Source organism: Balaenoptera acutorostrata, chromosome 1 (genome assembly GCF_949987535.1).
Source record: "Balaenoptera acutorostrata chromosome 1, mBalAcu1.1, whole genome shotgun sequence".
Classification (NCBI taxonomy): Eukaryota; Metazoa; Chordata; class Mammalia; order Artiodactyla; family Balaenopteridae; genus Balaenoptera; species Balaenoptera acutorostrata.
The window spans coordinates 29,182,785-29,196,871 of record NC_080064.1 but is presented as its reverse complement, the minus strand read 5'-3'; the positions used below and the strand labels follow the sequence as shown (position 1 = coordinate 29,196,871).

The 14,087-nt window shown below is 43.4% G+C and overlaps 1 protein-coding gene across 2 annotated transcripts in view; it reads right to left on the bottom strand.

The window, feature by feature from the left end:
• Window positions 1-5,003: 5,003 nt before the first annotated feature.
• The window catches only part of AGO1 (argonaute RISC component 1), a 30,993-nt gene continuing 21,909 nt past the window's right edge, over window positions 5,004-14,087 (bottom strand). For both annotated transcript variants that reach the window (XM_057530321.1, XM_007182512.3), the window contains exons 13-19: window positions 11,309-11,468; window positions 11,033-11,123; window positions 9,737-9,931; window positions 7,417-7,551; window positions 6,703-6,804; window positions 6,175-6,374; window positions 5,004-5,933 (exon numbers count right to left, since the gene is read on the bottom strand). In XM_057530321.1, the coding sequence (XP_057386304.1) occupies window positions 5,825-5,933; window positions 6,175-6,374; window positions 6,703-6,804; window positions 7,417-7,551; window positions 9,737-9,931; window positions 11,033-11,123; window positions 11,309-11,468 (992 nt within the window). In that variant the 3' untranslated portion in view covers window positions 5,004-5,824. The remainder of the gene's footprint in view (window positions 5,934-6,174; window positions 6,375-6,702; window positions 6,805-7,416; window positions 7,552-9,736; window positions 9,932-11,032; window positions 11,124-11,308; window positions 11,469-14,087) is intronic.

Below are 14,087 nucleotides of genomic sequence, written 5' to 3'. Positions count from 1 at the left end.
AGTCTTAGCCTGGTTTAAGTTAGGTTTTCCAATGTTCATTTTCAAAAAATACTGGAGAATGACCATATACTTACGAGATCCCAGAGAAGATGGGGTGGAAGACAGTAAACTAAGTAGAAAAAAATACCCCTCCCCCTTCACTGCAGCAGTTTTCATGTTGTTAATCTTGTCTTAAATCCTATTCCACTCTCTTGACTATTCTCCCATCTCATTAAAGCAGTCAAAAACATACAAGGTATCTACGAGTGATCTGACCGTCATCTTAGGTTCTACTTCCTCTCCTCATCTCTTGTTTCCTACAGTCGTACACTAGGTTTCTCTTGCTCTACTCTTTCTCTAAGCCATCTTGTTCATTCCTATGGCTTTAAGTACCATCTATATGATTATGAATTCCATATCTATAACTGCAGTTTTGGTAGTCTTCCCTGAGCACCAAAACATAAATGTTTACTGGAAACCTTAACCTTGTTACCCCATGGGAACCTCAAAACTCAGTCTAAACAAGGCTAATTGTCTTTCTTCACAAAATTTACCACCTTCCTTCTATAGTCTCCCTTTCCCCCCAGTCTTGGCTAGAGGAATGTCCCAATATACTCACTTGCTCAAGAAGAGTGAACATTATTAGCCTCTACTCCTCTCTTCCTGTTCCATCATCCATTGAGTCCTATTAATTCTATCTCCTGAGTGTCTCTCCAATGTGCTCTTTCCTTTCTATCTTCATTGATATAGCCCTATAGCCTTGTTCCAGTCCTCATAATCTCTCTAAATGGTACCAGAGAACCATTTGGCTACTCATATCCGCCACCAAACTTTTTAAACTCCTTAAGGAGAGAAACACTGTTTTCCTCATTTTTGAATTGTGCCTGCTTACTCCCCTCATAATACTTCTAGACACAGTGCTTTGCATGTTTGTTGAATGAAGAATAAATGGAGGCCCTGTGAAGTGATTACATACAATCTGCAGTTTCAACACTCTGGAATTTGTTTTACCCACTTTACTCCTTTAGAAAGTGATGGTTCTGCTCTTCTAACAATCTGTTACTCTAACGTAAAATCTATCAGAGATTATAATTAATCCCAACAGTTTGCTTTGCTAAGAAAAAAAAAAGAGAGAGAGACCGCACTTTAGAAATAGAAGCCACTGTTGTCTTTATAAAACACAGAATTGTGCTGCTGCTGTTGCTTGCTTCAGAAGAAACTGTACATTACAGCTGCTGGGATAATTTTACAATGGACTGGACAAGGTACAGCTCAAAGCAGGACACAAACACAAGTCTCAAAGGGAAACAAATGCAAACAAGTACACAGCTGTGGGGCTCCAGGGACATTTCCCCATCCATGCTGGACTTGAGAGGGATAAAAAGTTTAGAAACTAAAGTGAAACCCAGAGTAGACACACATGCCCACCAGATGGCTGCTAAGTGCAACATCACACACCAATCAGGTTGGACTGTGTGCACAGGAAAGTCATTTCATTTTTCCTTATTGCTACTACACCAGGGGGGTCAGTGCATTCGACATATTGTCTTTACTTGCACAATCCTTGGAGGGTTTCCTATTTTCCTTTTTAAAGAAGGAAATCTGCCTTCCCCACCTTATTCTTATTTTTATTCTGTTTTTTTGCTTTGTTTTCTTTTGTTTTGAGCCCATAACCTCCACTACCTTTCTTGGGCTCCCAAACAGCAGCCAGAGGTTCTAAGTCAGTAGGAGTAGAGTAAGGGGAGAGCACCAACCTAGCCTCTCTCCCTGTCCAGGGAGAAGGCAAGTCCTAATAAATGGGCGAAAAGAGAAAACCAGAGAATCCCTTCTCCCCAGTCTGCTTAGAAGGCCAAAGAGGAAAGAGTGCCCCGCATAACCTTGCCATGATCAGACTTTAAGAAGGAAGGCATCCCAGCTACCATCCTGGATTGGCCTACGCCCAGCAAATATAAATAAAAATAACTTCCCCCAATGTAATTTCCAAAACTGCATTTTAGTTAGAGACGTCTCTCTACCCTGAAGGGGAAGGAACTTTCATCCTTCTTTGTTACACATGATGCCAGGTCTAAAACACTGTCCCACCAGCCTTGCAGATATCCTATGGGCCAGCTAAGAAGTCACAGTGTCCCCCTGGCTGCCCATCTTGCTGGCCTCATTTACAGAATTCTGGACAAGAAAAAGAAAACTATCCAAGAACATCATTGCTTAGCCAAAGAGGAGGCTGCAGTGGAGCTACTGAGTAGGTGGGAGCTTTTTAGGGAGGTTTCACACTGTTAGGTACCTTCTTCAGCATTAATCTAAGTTCCCAGCAACAACAGCCTTAGGCTTATCCCCAGAGGCCAGCAGTAGCACCTCAGCCCCAGTGAGTTAGGCTGGACTGGAAAAGTGATCAATGAGCAGCGCTCTCCTTTCCCAGATTTTAGCCAAATTCTCTCCATTCTCTTCCCATCCCTCTCTTCTTCCCCCATGTCTATCCCCTAACCCTTCAACGGTGGATAACCAAGTAGGTCAACCCTAGGACATCCTCAGAAAAGGGAGGCCCCAGGTAGAGAGAAATGAAACCAGATCTAGAAAAAGCAATGAGAGAAACCAACTCCAAAGAGTGGACAGGTGTGGAAGTTGCCAGAAGCCCTCCTGATTTCATGCCAGTTGGGCAGGCCTTCTGCTATGCCCTCACGTAAGTTTGAGGGCAGTCCAGCCCAGTGAGGACATCACTGGGCTTGGGAAGCAGATTCTTGGTCTTCTGCAGCCGAGGAGCTAAGCCTGACCTTGCCAGCAAACAGTGCGATCACTGTAGCCATGCACAGAATTCATCATCACAAAGGCAGATAGGCAGGCAGGCCAGCAAGCAAGCTGAGTGAACAAAAAATAAAATAAAAGGAGGCCAGGGAAAGAGAGAAGAGGAAAAGGAAGGTAAAAGAGTGGAACAAAGGGAGCAGGAGACTTCTCTAAGAGGATGAGGCTGGGATCTCCCCAGAGCTTCTTCAGAGCCTAAGTAAGAAGCACCACTTTAAATAAATCAAAGAAAGCCAAAGCTTGTTGCCAACACCACTTCTCAATCTGCATGCACCACCTTTCAAACAAGAATAATCCTCAAGGTCAAGGGTGTTTTTCAAGTTTCAAAGATAAAAAGAAATAAAGAAAATCACAGCAAGATGTCATATTCTTGCCATTGCCCAAGCTGTTTCTTTTGCTTTTATTTCTTAAATGGCATGTACAATGCCAAAGGGCTAAAAAATGCATTTCAAGCCTCAGCTCAAAACCCAACTGGAGAGAGTGAGGCAAAGAGAGAAAAAGGAGAGAACACAAACTTGTTGCTGAGAGTAGGTGGCTGCCACCAGCTCTCAATGGACATTTGCAAATGCTGGTGAATGACTGGACCCTCCAGGAATACTGCCCTGATCCCAGCCCCAAAACACACCCGAGAAGAGAACACTCAGAGCCCACTGTCCCAAGAGAACTCCCCTCCCCAAAGGGTGACTGAACACGAAGTAGACAGTATGTGAAGGCGATGGACAGGGCAGATGGAGTGTTGGCATCACTCTCTTTAGGCACTTGTGTAAGGAATGTAGGCTCTCCAGCGAGCTGCCTCCTCCTAGAGCCCTCCATTCTGTTCTTCAGCTGGGCTGTGCCCATGGGGCACCCCACACTGTAGCCAGCAGGAAAGAAGTAAAGGAAGAGTTACTCAACAGTCCCGATGCCTTCTCCATAATCAATGTTTGTGCTACGTTTTGTGAAGTTGCTGAACAAAGTAGCCAACCAGCACAGAACCTGGGATAGACTGTTTTGCATAGCAAATCTGGGTCTGTACAAAGGCTGCTGGGGAGGGGAAATGGTAGCTCTAACTTCATACGCCCATATTCAGACCGGCCTTCCTCTGGCTGGCCTCCAAGCCTGAGCTAGGTCTAAAGTGTCATGGCTTCATCACCAGATTGGGGCAAGCCCAAGCCCAGGCTCCTCAAAAAGAGGGATTTCCACACTGAAGCTGCAACTCCTCATCCCAAGCAGTGGGAGAGGAAAAAATGAACAGGCAAGGAATGAGGAAGCCTTGCTTCAAGGCCAACAGGCCTCAAGCTAGAACCCCCTACTTTTCCAGTTCTGCAACACAGCCAAACCCCATCTCTAGCCAGGAAGACAGGAAAAAAAAAAAAAAAAAAAAAAGCCCATGCCACCCACTCACATGCCCTAGTGGGAAATCAGGAAAAATTCATTTGTGTAAACAGAAGCAAAAGGGAGCAGCAAAATTCCCCAGCCTATCCACAGGACACGCTGAAATCTGGGATAAGCCAAAGTGTCAGAGGACAGTCCGGAGGAAGGGAAGATGCACTTGCAGAAAAGAGTGCAGGGCAGTGCAGAAGGGGTGCCTGCAGCAAGAGAAAGATATTATCTGCACAGAGGAAGGGTGCAGACTGAGCCCCACCTTGGGGAGATAACCACCCTCTACACAGCCAGGCCAAAGAACAAGTCAGGTACATAGTTCCCTTCTGACGGCTCAATGTTTCTGGGATGTAAACTCATTGGGCATGGGAGGGATTTCCAGATTTTGGCAATAGACTCAAGTTATGGTATAAAAATAACATTTAGTTTTTGCTTTTTTTTTTTTTTCTTATTTTAGACCTAAGGATCGTTTGTTAAAAGACACCCCAGTTAAAAAATATTGAAACATAAACAGACTTGACCATCAGGGAAAAAAAAAGAAGCCAAGAGTGAGAAATGCTATGAAAGTAACTCCAGACCCAGGCAGGTGGGGAGGAAGCGGGGACAGGAGGAAAGGAGACATAAGTGGAAAGGCCAGAGGCCAGTCACCTCAGCAGCTCCGAGAGACTTGTCATGTCTGAAAGTGCAAATGTCAATGGATTTTAACCATCTTGAGGTGGTGATCTTTTTAAAAGCTCAATGAATATGGAAGTCAACTCCTTCAAATGCAAAATAGCTGGCGCTCTGGCTGGAGGCTTGTTGGGTTAGGGGTATTTCATCCCCACCTACCTCCTTCTCCCCCCCCCACCCCGCGCCCCCCCCCCCAAATAGGTACAAAAGGTTGCAGTTCTGCAGCATTACCGTTACAGGGAAGGCACTGGTTACCCACCAGCAGGCGGAAGGAAGACAGGGTCGTGTCACTTCAGAGCTAAGTGCCATAGTGCCTTAAGTCTTACTAGGGGCTGGATGTCTGTCAGGGAGAAGGTGTAAGGTGGGGTAGAAAAGGTGGAGAAAGAGGAATAAGGGAAAGAGGAGTGGCAGCTGGGGGAGGGGCAACCAAAACCATTAGCATTAAAAATCTTCCTACAAGCTGGATTCTCAACCCATTAAAACATCTAGTATCCTAAAATATTGATCTGCATCTGGTTTCGTTTTTCTTCTTAAACAAATCTAGACCTTTTCTGATTAAGGCTCCTAAAAAATCCTTCCCTCCTCCCACCCACTTTCTCAAGCCCCTCACTTTCCCATCTAAAGTATCAAACCCAAACCTACCAGCTTTTGTCTGCAGGGCTGCAGAGCCGACCTTACCAAGCTGTCAGGCATGAGTCTTTAGCACTGTGAGTCACATGCGACATCTGTGTGTATGGTGGGCACCGGGGCTGCCTCTCTTGGTCCAGTGGAGTCAGGGCCAGATGTGACAAGATGGGGTGAAGGGTGGAGGGCATGAGGTGAATATCAGATTTCTGGCTGGTGGTCTGGCTTACTGGCCCTGTTCCCCACCCTTTCGCCCCCTCTGTAGAGGAAACAAGGCCTTCTGCATTCCTCCCTGCCCCACCTCCCTCCTCCCTGCTTCCTCTGGATTTGGGCGGCACAGCTCTTGGGGCTTGGAAAGCTTTCTTCTATCCAGTGAGGTAACAGCGTTCTGCCTTCAAGCGAAGTACATGGTGCGCAGAGTATCCTGGTGAACCTGCACGGCTTTGGCCAGGGCCTGGGGGTCCCGCCCATTGCTCTGCCCCGATATGTGGCTCCCCTCTCCACTGAAAAGGAAAAATGAAAGAAGTCCTTCCTGGTGAACTGAGCTGCTACTAATTCCTTCCCCCACCCCTAGGATGCCAATTCCCATAACAATTTAAGAGAAAACCCCAACCCAGATTTCGGCTGACAAGCCCAAGGACATCAAATTGGACAATACTCATTTCCTACTACCCAAGAAAAATTGAGAGGGTCTGGTACCAGAGGCTGAAGCAAAAAGGAAGCCAGCCTGATCCCAGGCCTCACCTGTCATGCTCCTTGTCCACTAGGTGGTATCGTGCCCGGAAAGCCACCAAGCGGGCATAGTAGGCAGGTGCTGGAATTGAGACGGAGCGTGTGCATCGTACATAAGTGTGGCACAGCTGGTACGTCAAGATCTGAAGCTCATCCGCTGTGAAACGGTTGTCATCCCAAAGGACATAGTAATGGGATGGTCGGCTGGTGCCCTGGGAAGATAGGAAGGTGAGGGGCCCCAGGTTGGGCAGAGGGGATGGTTGATGATAAGGAACAGGATCACTATTGAGAGTATGGCTGGGTTGGAAGACTCACCCATGAAAAGGCAGACACAAAGCCACCTATGTCATAAAGCACCCATCTTATGGGCAACCTGCCTAAGACGTTCAAAGTGCACTTATGTTCAAGTGCACAAAGGGCTTATTAAGAGAACAATCCTGATTTGAATGCCACTCAGTGAGGAATGATATATTCTAGAGACAGTGGGAATAATCAACTAATCTTTGACCCATTGGAAACCCCAGGACATAGCCCAGCTACCTGGATGCCTGCGTGGCTGCACAGATAGAAGTCAAACTCAAATGGGTGGGTGATGTTGGTGTCCACAGTGGTCCCAGCTGGGATGTTACCACTCTTCCCAATCTGTATAGAGACAAAGACAACCGAGATCCCAAGATCTGCATGACCCTAACTAGGGCCCCGACTCAATTCTAATCTGATTCCATCAGAATCCCAAGAGTAAAGTAGAAGTTGCTGTTCCCAGAGGGTACTGGGAATTGAAATAATAGGCTTCTAAAGTCACACAGACCTGTGTTTAAGTGCTGCTTTCACCATTTATTAGCTGTGTGATCTTAGCAAGTCATTTAACCTTTCTGAGGCTAAACTGGAGATAATAACAGTACCTACCTCACAGGGCTGCTGTGAGGAAGACGCCTTGTACAGTGTCTGGCACATAGGAGAAGTTCAATAAATGGAAGTTCCCTTTCCCTTCTCTGGGAGCTGGTCTATATATGGGGTCTATAGGCCAGGGAGCTAGGAGGAGGGAGATGAAGTATAAGGGAAGGAGGGGAGAAGGGGGAAACAAAGGGAAGGAAGCAGCAGAGGAAGGACCACAAGAGCTAGGGGGAAGAAAGGGGCCAGGGAAGATGGACAGGCCAAGGACTAAATCCCCAGATTTATTTCAAGGGCTTCTTCCATATTAAGAGAAGGGAGACAAGATAAGGGTATGGGTGGCTTCCTCAATCCCTCACTCACTCGCTCATTCTTGTCAGCACAAAAAAGGCGGGTGTGATGGCGTTTCTGCACCACAATATAAGTGATCCCGGGCTGGTAGTCCTTTTCCAGTTTGATGCAGGCATCACGAATGGCCAGCAGCTCATAGTGGAGGATCTAGGCACAGGGTGAGGAGGGAGACAAAGAGACATACAGCTCCTCTTGAGTTCACACATCTTTCTGAACTAAGGGGTTGCCACTTGTAATACGGCTTTTTGTTCAGCCTCTCTTTATAAGCTGACACCCAACCATAAGAGATGATAAGCCCTTCCTACCCAAATCAGCCTTATACAGGCATATCTCAGAGATCTTGTGGGTTCAGTTCCAGATCACTACAATAAAGTAAGTCACGCGAATTTTCTGGTTTCCCAGTGCATATAAAAGTTATGCTTACACTATGCTATAGTCTATTGTGTGCAGTAGCATTATGTCTAAAAAAAAAAAAAAAAAGTACATACCTTAATTAAAAAATACTTTATGGCTAAAAATTGCTAACTATCACCTGAGCCAGTGAGTCGTAGTAGTAACATCAAAGATCACTGATCACAGATCACCAAAACAAATATAATAATGAAAAAGTTTGAAATATTGCAAGAATTAACAAAATGTGACACAGAGACATGAAGTTAGCAAATGCTGTTGGAAAAATGGTGCTGATAGACTTGCTGGACGCAGGGTTGCCACAAACCTTCAATTTGTAAAAAATGCAGTATCTGCGAAGCACAATAAAGCAAAGTGCAATAAAACAAGGTATGCCTGTAGACAGTTCACATGATATGTTCCTATAAAACCTAGCTGGGAGGCTTAGTATCAGCAGAGAGCACTCATCTGGTTCCTATGTATAATTAGACCTAACATCAAGACACAGAACCAAGGTTCAGAGAGAAATCACAATGCCCAAAGTAAGGCTGAATTTAGGATCAGAAGGAAAATGGAAGTTACCCATGAGCTCTAAGAGCAGACAGGATTGGGACCACCATAGAAGACTAGATACATAGTTCAGAAATGGGTGTAGAGGGAGTAGATAAATTCAGTCCTGAAAAAAAGCAGTATTATACAAAAATGGACTAGCTAAAGAAGCCACAGGTGAAAAACCATAGTCAGTAGTTGCCTTGTGGCCTTGGATGTCAGGTATAGGGAGTAAAAACTGTATGGCAAAAGTAAATACAATTTAGAATCAATTAGAACTAGGTTTAAACCCAAGCTTTATCTAATTTTATTACCTTGCAAGTTACTTAACCCCTTTAAGTCTTATTTTCTCCACATTGACTAAAGTTACTAATAAGATCAGCCTCACAAAACTGTTGTGAAGACTAAAACAAATAATTAAGTAAAAACATAAAAAACCTAGTAGTGGCTTAATAACTGCTGACTGCTTTGCTTATTAAGCAGTTTGAATTTTAACCTCAGGCTATGTGAGGTCACTAGACATCTCTAAACACACATACTATGATAAATGCATCTGGTATTTTAGGAAACACTGTACGACTTGGAGGAAATTCAGCATAATGGTTAAGAGCATGAACTTTGGAATCTAACCAATTTGTTTGAATCCCAGCTCTACCACTTATTAGCCTGGATGACACTGAAGAAATCATTTAACATTTTCAAGCCTCAGTTTCATCATCTATCAAGTGGAATAATAATTATTTCATAGGGTTATTGTAAGCATTAAATAGAATACATACAAAGTGCTTAGCTCAGTTTACGGCACATAAGAGGTACCCAATAAATGGTAGTTATATTACTATGTATTAAATGGTAGTCAAGGAGACCAGTTCAGTACACTAATCTAAACAACAGAATATGAAGGCTTAGCAGGGAGAAAGAATAGGAGGAACATCGTGAAGGTCAATAGCAGTGATTCTCAAAATGTGGTCTCCAGACCAGCAGCATCACCTAAGAACCTGTCAGAACTACAAATTTTAGGGCCCCATCCTAGACTAACTAAAGCAGAAATTCTAAGGGTAGAGCTCTGCAAACTACTTTAATAAGCCCTCCAAAAGATTTTGATGGATGCTAAAGTTTGAGAACCACTGGTCTAAAGAATCAGTCTTCAACACGGACCAACTAGTAAATAGGCACTGAGGGTCTTTTATTACAAGAAGAAAGGTCTATCAGTGATTGTACAGGCCATCTCTCAATTGTGATCTCTGCTTCCAAGACTACTCCATTTAGCAAACCTCCCTAAGTAGTAGCACCTCCCAGTGTCAATAGCTCAGAAAAGACAGCAGTACTCTCTGCTACCATCAGGCCCCCTGGCCTCAATGTGAAGGTCTTCTTGACCTATTGTGGGCCCTACCTGGGGGAGCTGGCCTTCAGGAACCCCATCTCGGTAGAAGATGATGCGGGTAGGCTTGAAGCGGGTGGACTTGTAGAACTGGATGAGCAGCTCACGTACCATGTAGGATAAGTCTTCAATGATCTCCTGCCGTGGTCGCTGCACCCGCACAGTAGCACAGTAACGGCTGGGGTGGGCATCCATACTGCCTACCACCTGATAACCAAAGAGGCAGGATCAGCTCCCAGAACCTCCACCCTCCCAACACTGTTAGGTTCTGGGTTTGGGGAAAGACCTCTTAGCAAAACAACTATGCAACTGAATGAGGTTTTTTGGATTCAATAAGCCCTGGTTCAATCTCTGTTCTATCACACATGTGGAAGTTACTTAACCCACATGATCTTCTTGTTCCTCCTCTGAAATGGAGATAAGAATACCACCTAGTTTCAGTGCTGTTGTAGCACATATAAGTCATCTTGCACAGGGCCTAACCCACAGTAGGTACTTGATAAGTTTGATTTCCCTACTCCTTGCAGAGGGGCATGTGAAGGTTTGGCACTACTAGCTCAAAGAGTGACCTCATTCAAAAACAAGTTTATCTTTTTTTCAATTCAAGTGCTAATCTACGCTAGGAACCATAGTGAAGAGTGTTCTTGTGGGTGGTGGGAATAACATCATTTTCTAAGGGGACAATAGCCAAAGCCTACTAGGATGGATGGCCACAAGAAAATTAAAGCTAAGCATAGTATAGGGTTCCCCACATTTACTGAGATAGGCCCATTCTGCCTAGAGAAACTTGAGAGTTGAAGAAAGAGAAGTGGGAAAGAAGGCCTGGTCCCTTTAGCCAATTCAGAAGCCCCTATGAGACAGGGAGCAAAGATGTCAGGAGAGGGATTGGAGAGCTATCTAATCTACTAGGTGTATCAGGGGTAGGGATGGGGAAGAGTAAAGGACAATCGCAGCAACTAAGTAACTCCCTTAAAAGGGATTTCAGAAAAGAGGTATGTTCGTTCCCATATTCCAAAAGTGGGCACAGAGAGAGAGAGGGAAACTCGAACACAGAACAAAAGTGATGGAGACAGGGCCAAGTCTCTGGCCACAGCCTACACTCTCACTGCTCTCTCTCTGAAAAGAAAATGCCATGCAGAGTTAGTTTTATTAAGAAACCAAGGGAGTGGTTAATGGGGATGATCAGCTGAAATAAAAAGATCTTGTGAAGGGTCAAGCACCAGAGCTGAGGGAAAGAAATCATGTGTAGTCTTGGGGGCTCAGAGCTAAGAGAAGAACCTTATGAGGAAGTTGGAAAGTATCACTCACTGCTGTGATAGAAGGTTTTTTCCCATCCCCCGCTGGGGGGTGTGTAACATCTGCTCCCAGGAATATCACTGGTTGTTGAAAGACAGCAGAGCTAAACAAGGAAGAGAAAACAAATGGTGAGGAGTTGGGTCTTCTCTTCCTGGCACCATCTAGCACCCACTTTGGTCCTCTCTCCCTTGTGTGTGATTCACTTGGCCTGGATAGGGTCCTATCGTTTCATCAATCACCAGTATGGTACCTTGCTTGACAAGGGCAAGTGGGCAATAGAGTTCATACCGTTGGTGTGGAACTAGGATGTTGTTAATGCCACCAAGTTTGACATTGATCTTCAGGCAAAGGTTGGACAGAGTCTGAGGCGAGGTCTTGACCACATTCTTCACTTGCACACACTGTGTAGCCATTCCCAAGAGTGTATCTCCAACACGTTTCACTTCAGCTATGAGCAGGGAGAGAACTGATTAGTGCATTCAACAAATATTTACTGAATGCCTCCTAGATGCCAGGAAGTATATGAGGTGCTAGGGAACACAATGATGACCAGAAACACACAGGGTCCCTACTCTTATAGTGCTTACTATCCAGTGACTAATTTTAAAAATCATGAAAAGTATAACAATGATAAATGCTACAACAGAAAACTTCATGGAGCTATGACAGCATATAACATGGGGGTAATAACGTTGTCAGGAAAGGATTCTTGAGTAAGTAATGAGTGAACTGAAATCTAAAGGTAGAAGAGAACTTAGAAGGGAGAGGGAATATGGGAAAGAGCATTCCAGGCAGAGGGAAGAGCGTGCAAAAATGTACTCTGATAGGAGAAAGCAACATACATTTGAGAAACTGAAAGGCCAAAGTAACTACAAAGGAGAATAAAGGAACCACAGTGTGAGAGAAAGAATGTGGTCATTAGACCAATCTAGGGAAGAAATGAGGGTAGCTTAAGAAGGCAGCTGTCAAGATGGAAAGAAACAGATTCAAGAGACTATATACGTAAGGGAAAATAATTTCTATGGATAACCTCTGAGTTTCTAGATTTTTATAATAGAACAGATAGATCATAAGTTCTTTTTGAGACATTTTGAGTTTGAAGTGTTTTTTGGTCATCCCAGTGAGGATATCCATCAGGCAACTGAGCATAGTAGTTGGAAGTTCAGGAGTAGTCTGAAATGGAGATGTAAATTTGTGAGATATTTAGGCACAAGCAGTAATTGAAAACATGATCTTGAGGTCACCAAGGAAGAGAACAGAGTGAAAGGAGAAGAGGGCTTAGACCTGTATCTTTGAACTCACAATACTTGCAGAACAGGAAGATGATGAGTCTGCAAAGGACAAAACTTCAGAGAACTAAGAGCAAGATCAAGACAGCATTATATCATGAATGCCACGGAAGAAAGAGTTTCAAGAAGGAGCAAGTGTTCAACTAAGTCAAATGCTGCTAAGAGATTCGTAAAATGAGGACCAGAATTTTGTGACAGTGAGGCAAAAATTAATGTATAGAGGCAAAAGCTGTTTTTGGTAATACAAAGTACCAAGGAGGAGATGTAGGATCAATGAACGGTATGATATGTTTTCAATGGGAGAGATCTGAGAATGTTTAAAAAGCTAAAGGGATCATTTCTACTTCCAAGAGATAAAGTTAGAGGCAAACCAGTGTCTCTGCACATAACATTCAGAAAAGCCAAATAAAATACAGAAATCATCTTTTTGTAGGCAGCAGAGAAGTGCTAAGACAACAAGAACTGGAAGAGTTAACACTGCAGAGAGGGAGAGAATCTCACAGAGGTGAGCCATCTGCTGCAGCTGCTTTTGCCCTGGGTACATTTGCTGATTCGAGGTGTGGGCAGGAGGCTGAGATTCTAGGCTTTGCACCAAAAGAGGAACCACTGCCAAGGGACAGAGAAAGCAACAGTTTCTGGCGAACACAGGCTAGTTCTAAATGTGAAAGGTTAAAAAAAAAACATTTAAAAGAAAACACAGACTAGTATCTTCATGACCTTGGGACTTCCTAAACAGGACTCAGAAAGTACTAGCCATAAAGGAAAAATATTGATAAATAGGACTACATTAAAATTTTAAATTTCTGTTCAACAAAAGAACGCATTAAGAAAGTAAAAAGGCAAGCCACAGATATGTATAATATATATAAATTTAAATAAAGGAATTATAAAGAACATCTATAAATCAATAAGAGAAAGGTTGTGAAGCCAGTAACAAAAGGAAAAGACTTGAGCAGCCACTTCTCAAAAGAGCCTCGTGAAACAGCCAATACTCACCAGAGAATTCAAATTAAAGCAAAATGCAGTATCACTAAACACCCATAAGAATGGCTAAAATGAAAGTGACAATACCAAGTTTGGTAAGGATATAAATAACTACAACTCTCATTTGCTGCTGTTGGAAGTATACATTTGGACACTTAAAATCCCTCCTAGTTACACACCCAATAGAAATGGGCACATATGTTCAAAGGACATGTACAAGAATGTTCACTGAAGCATTATTCATAATAGTAAAAACTGGAACCAACCCAAATATGTCCATTAACAGTAGAATGTATAAATACATGTAAATTGTGTTATTATCATATAATGGAAAAATTGTAGCAAACTACAACTAAACAAACATGGATAAATCTTACAAACATAATGTTGAGTGAAAGAAGCCAGACGCAAAAAAAGGTACATGGTATATGACTCCATTTATATAAAGTTCAAAGACAGTCAAAACTAATCTATGGTGTTAGAAGCCAAAATAATAGTGGTTAACACTGATGGGGAGTTGTAGTGATTGGTAGCCTGGTAGTAATGTTCTACTATCAGAACTAGGTACTGGTTACCTTGCTATGACATTTTGTGAGAATTAATTGACTGAACACAAAAGATCTCTATATGTATACTGTACTTCAATAAAAAGTTTACATTAAAAAAATTTTACCAGTTTAGTGGAGGAAGGAGTTAAAAATACTAAGGACAGGATGAGGTATGGTAGCAGATTAGAACTGGACAAATGTGACACTATCCTTTTACACTCTCAGGGCAATCACAATGCATGTGGA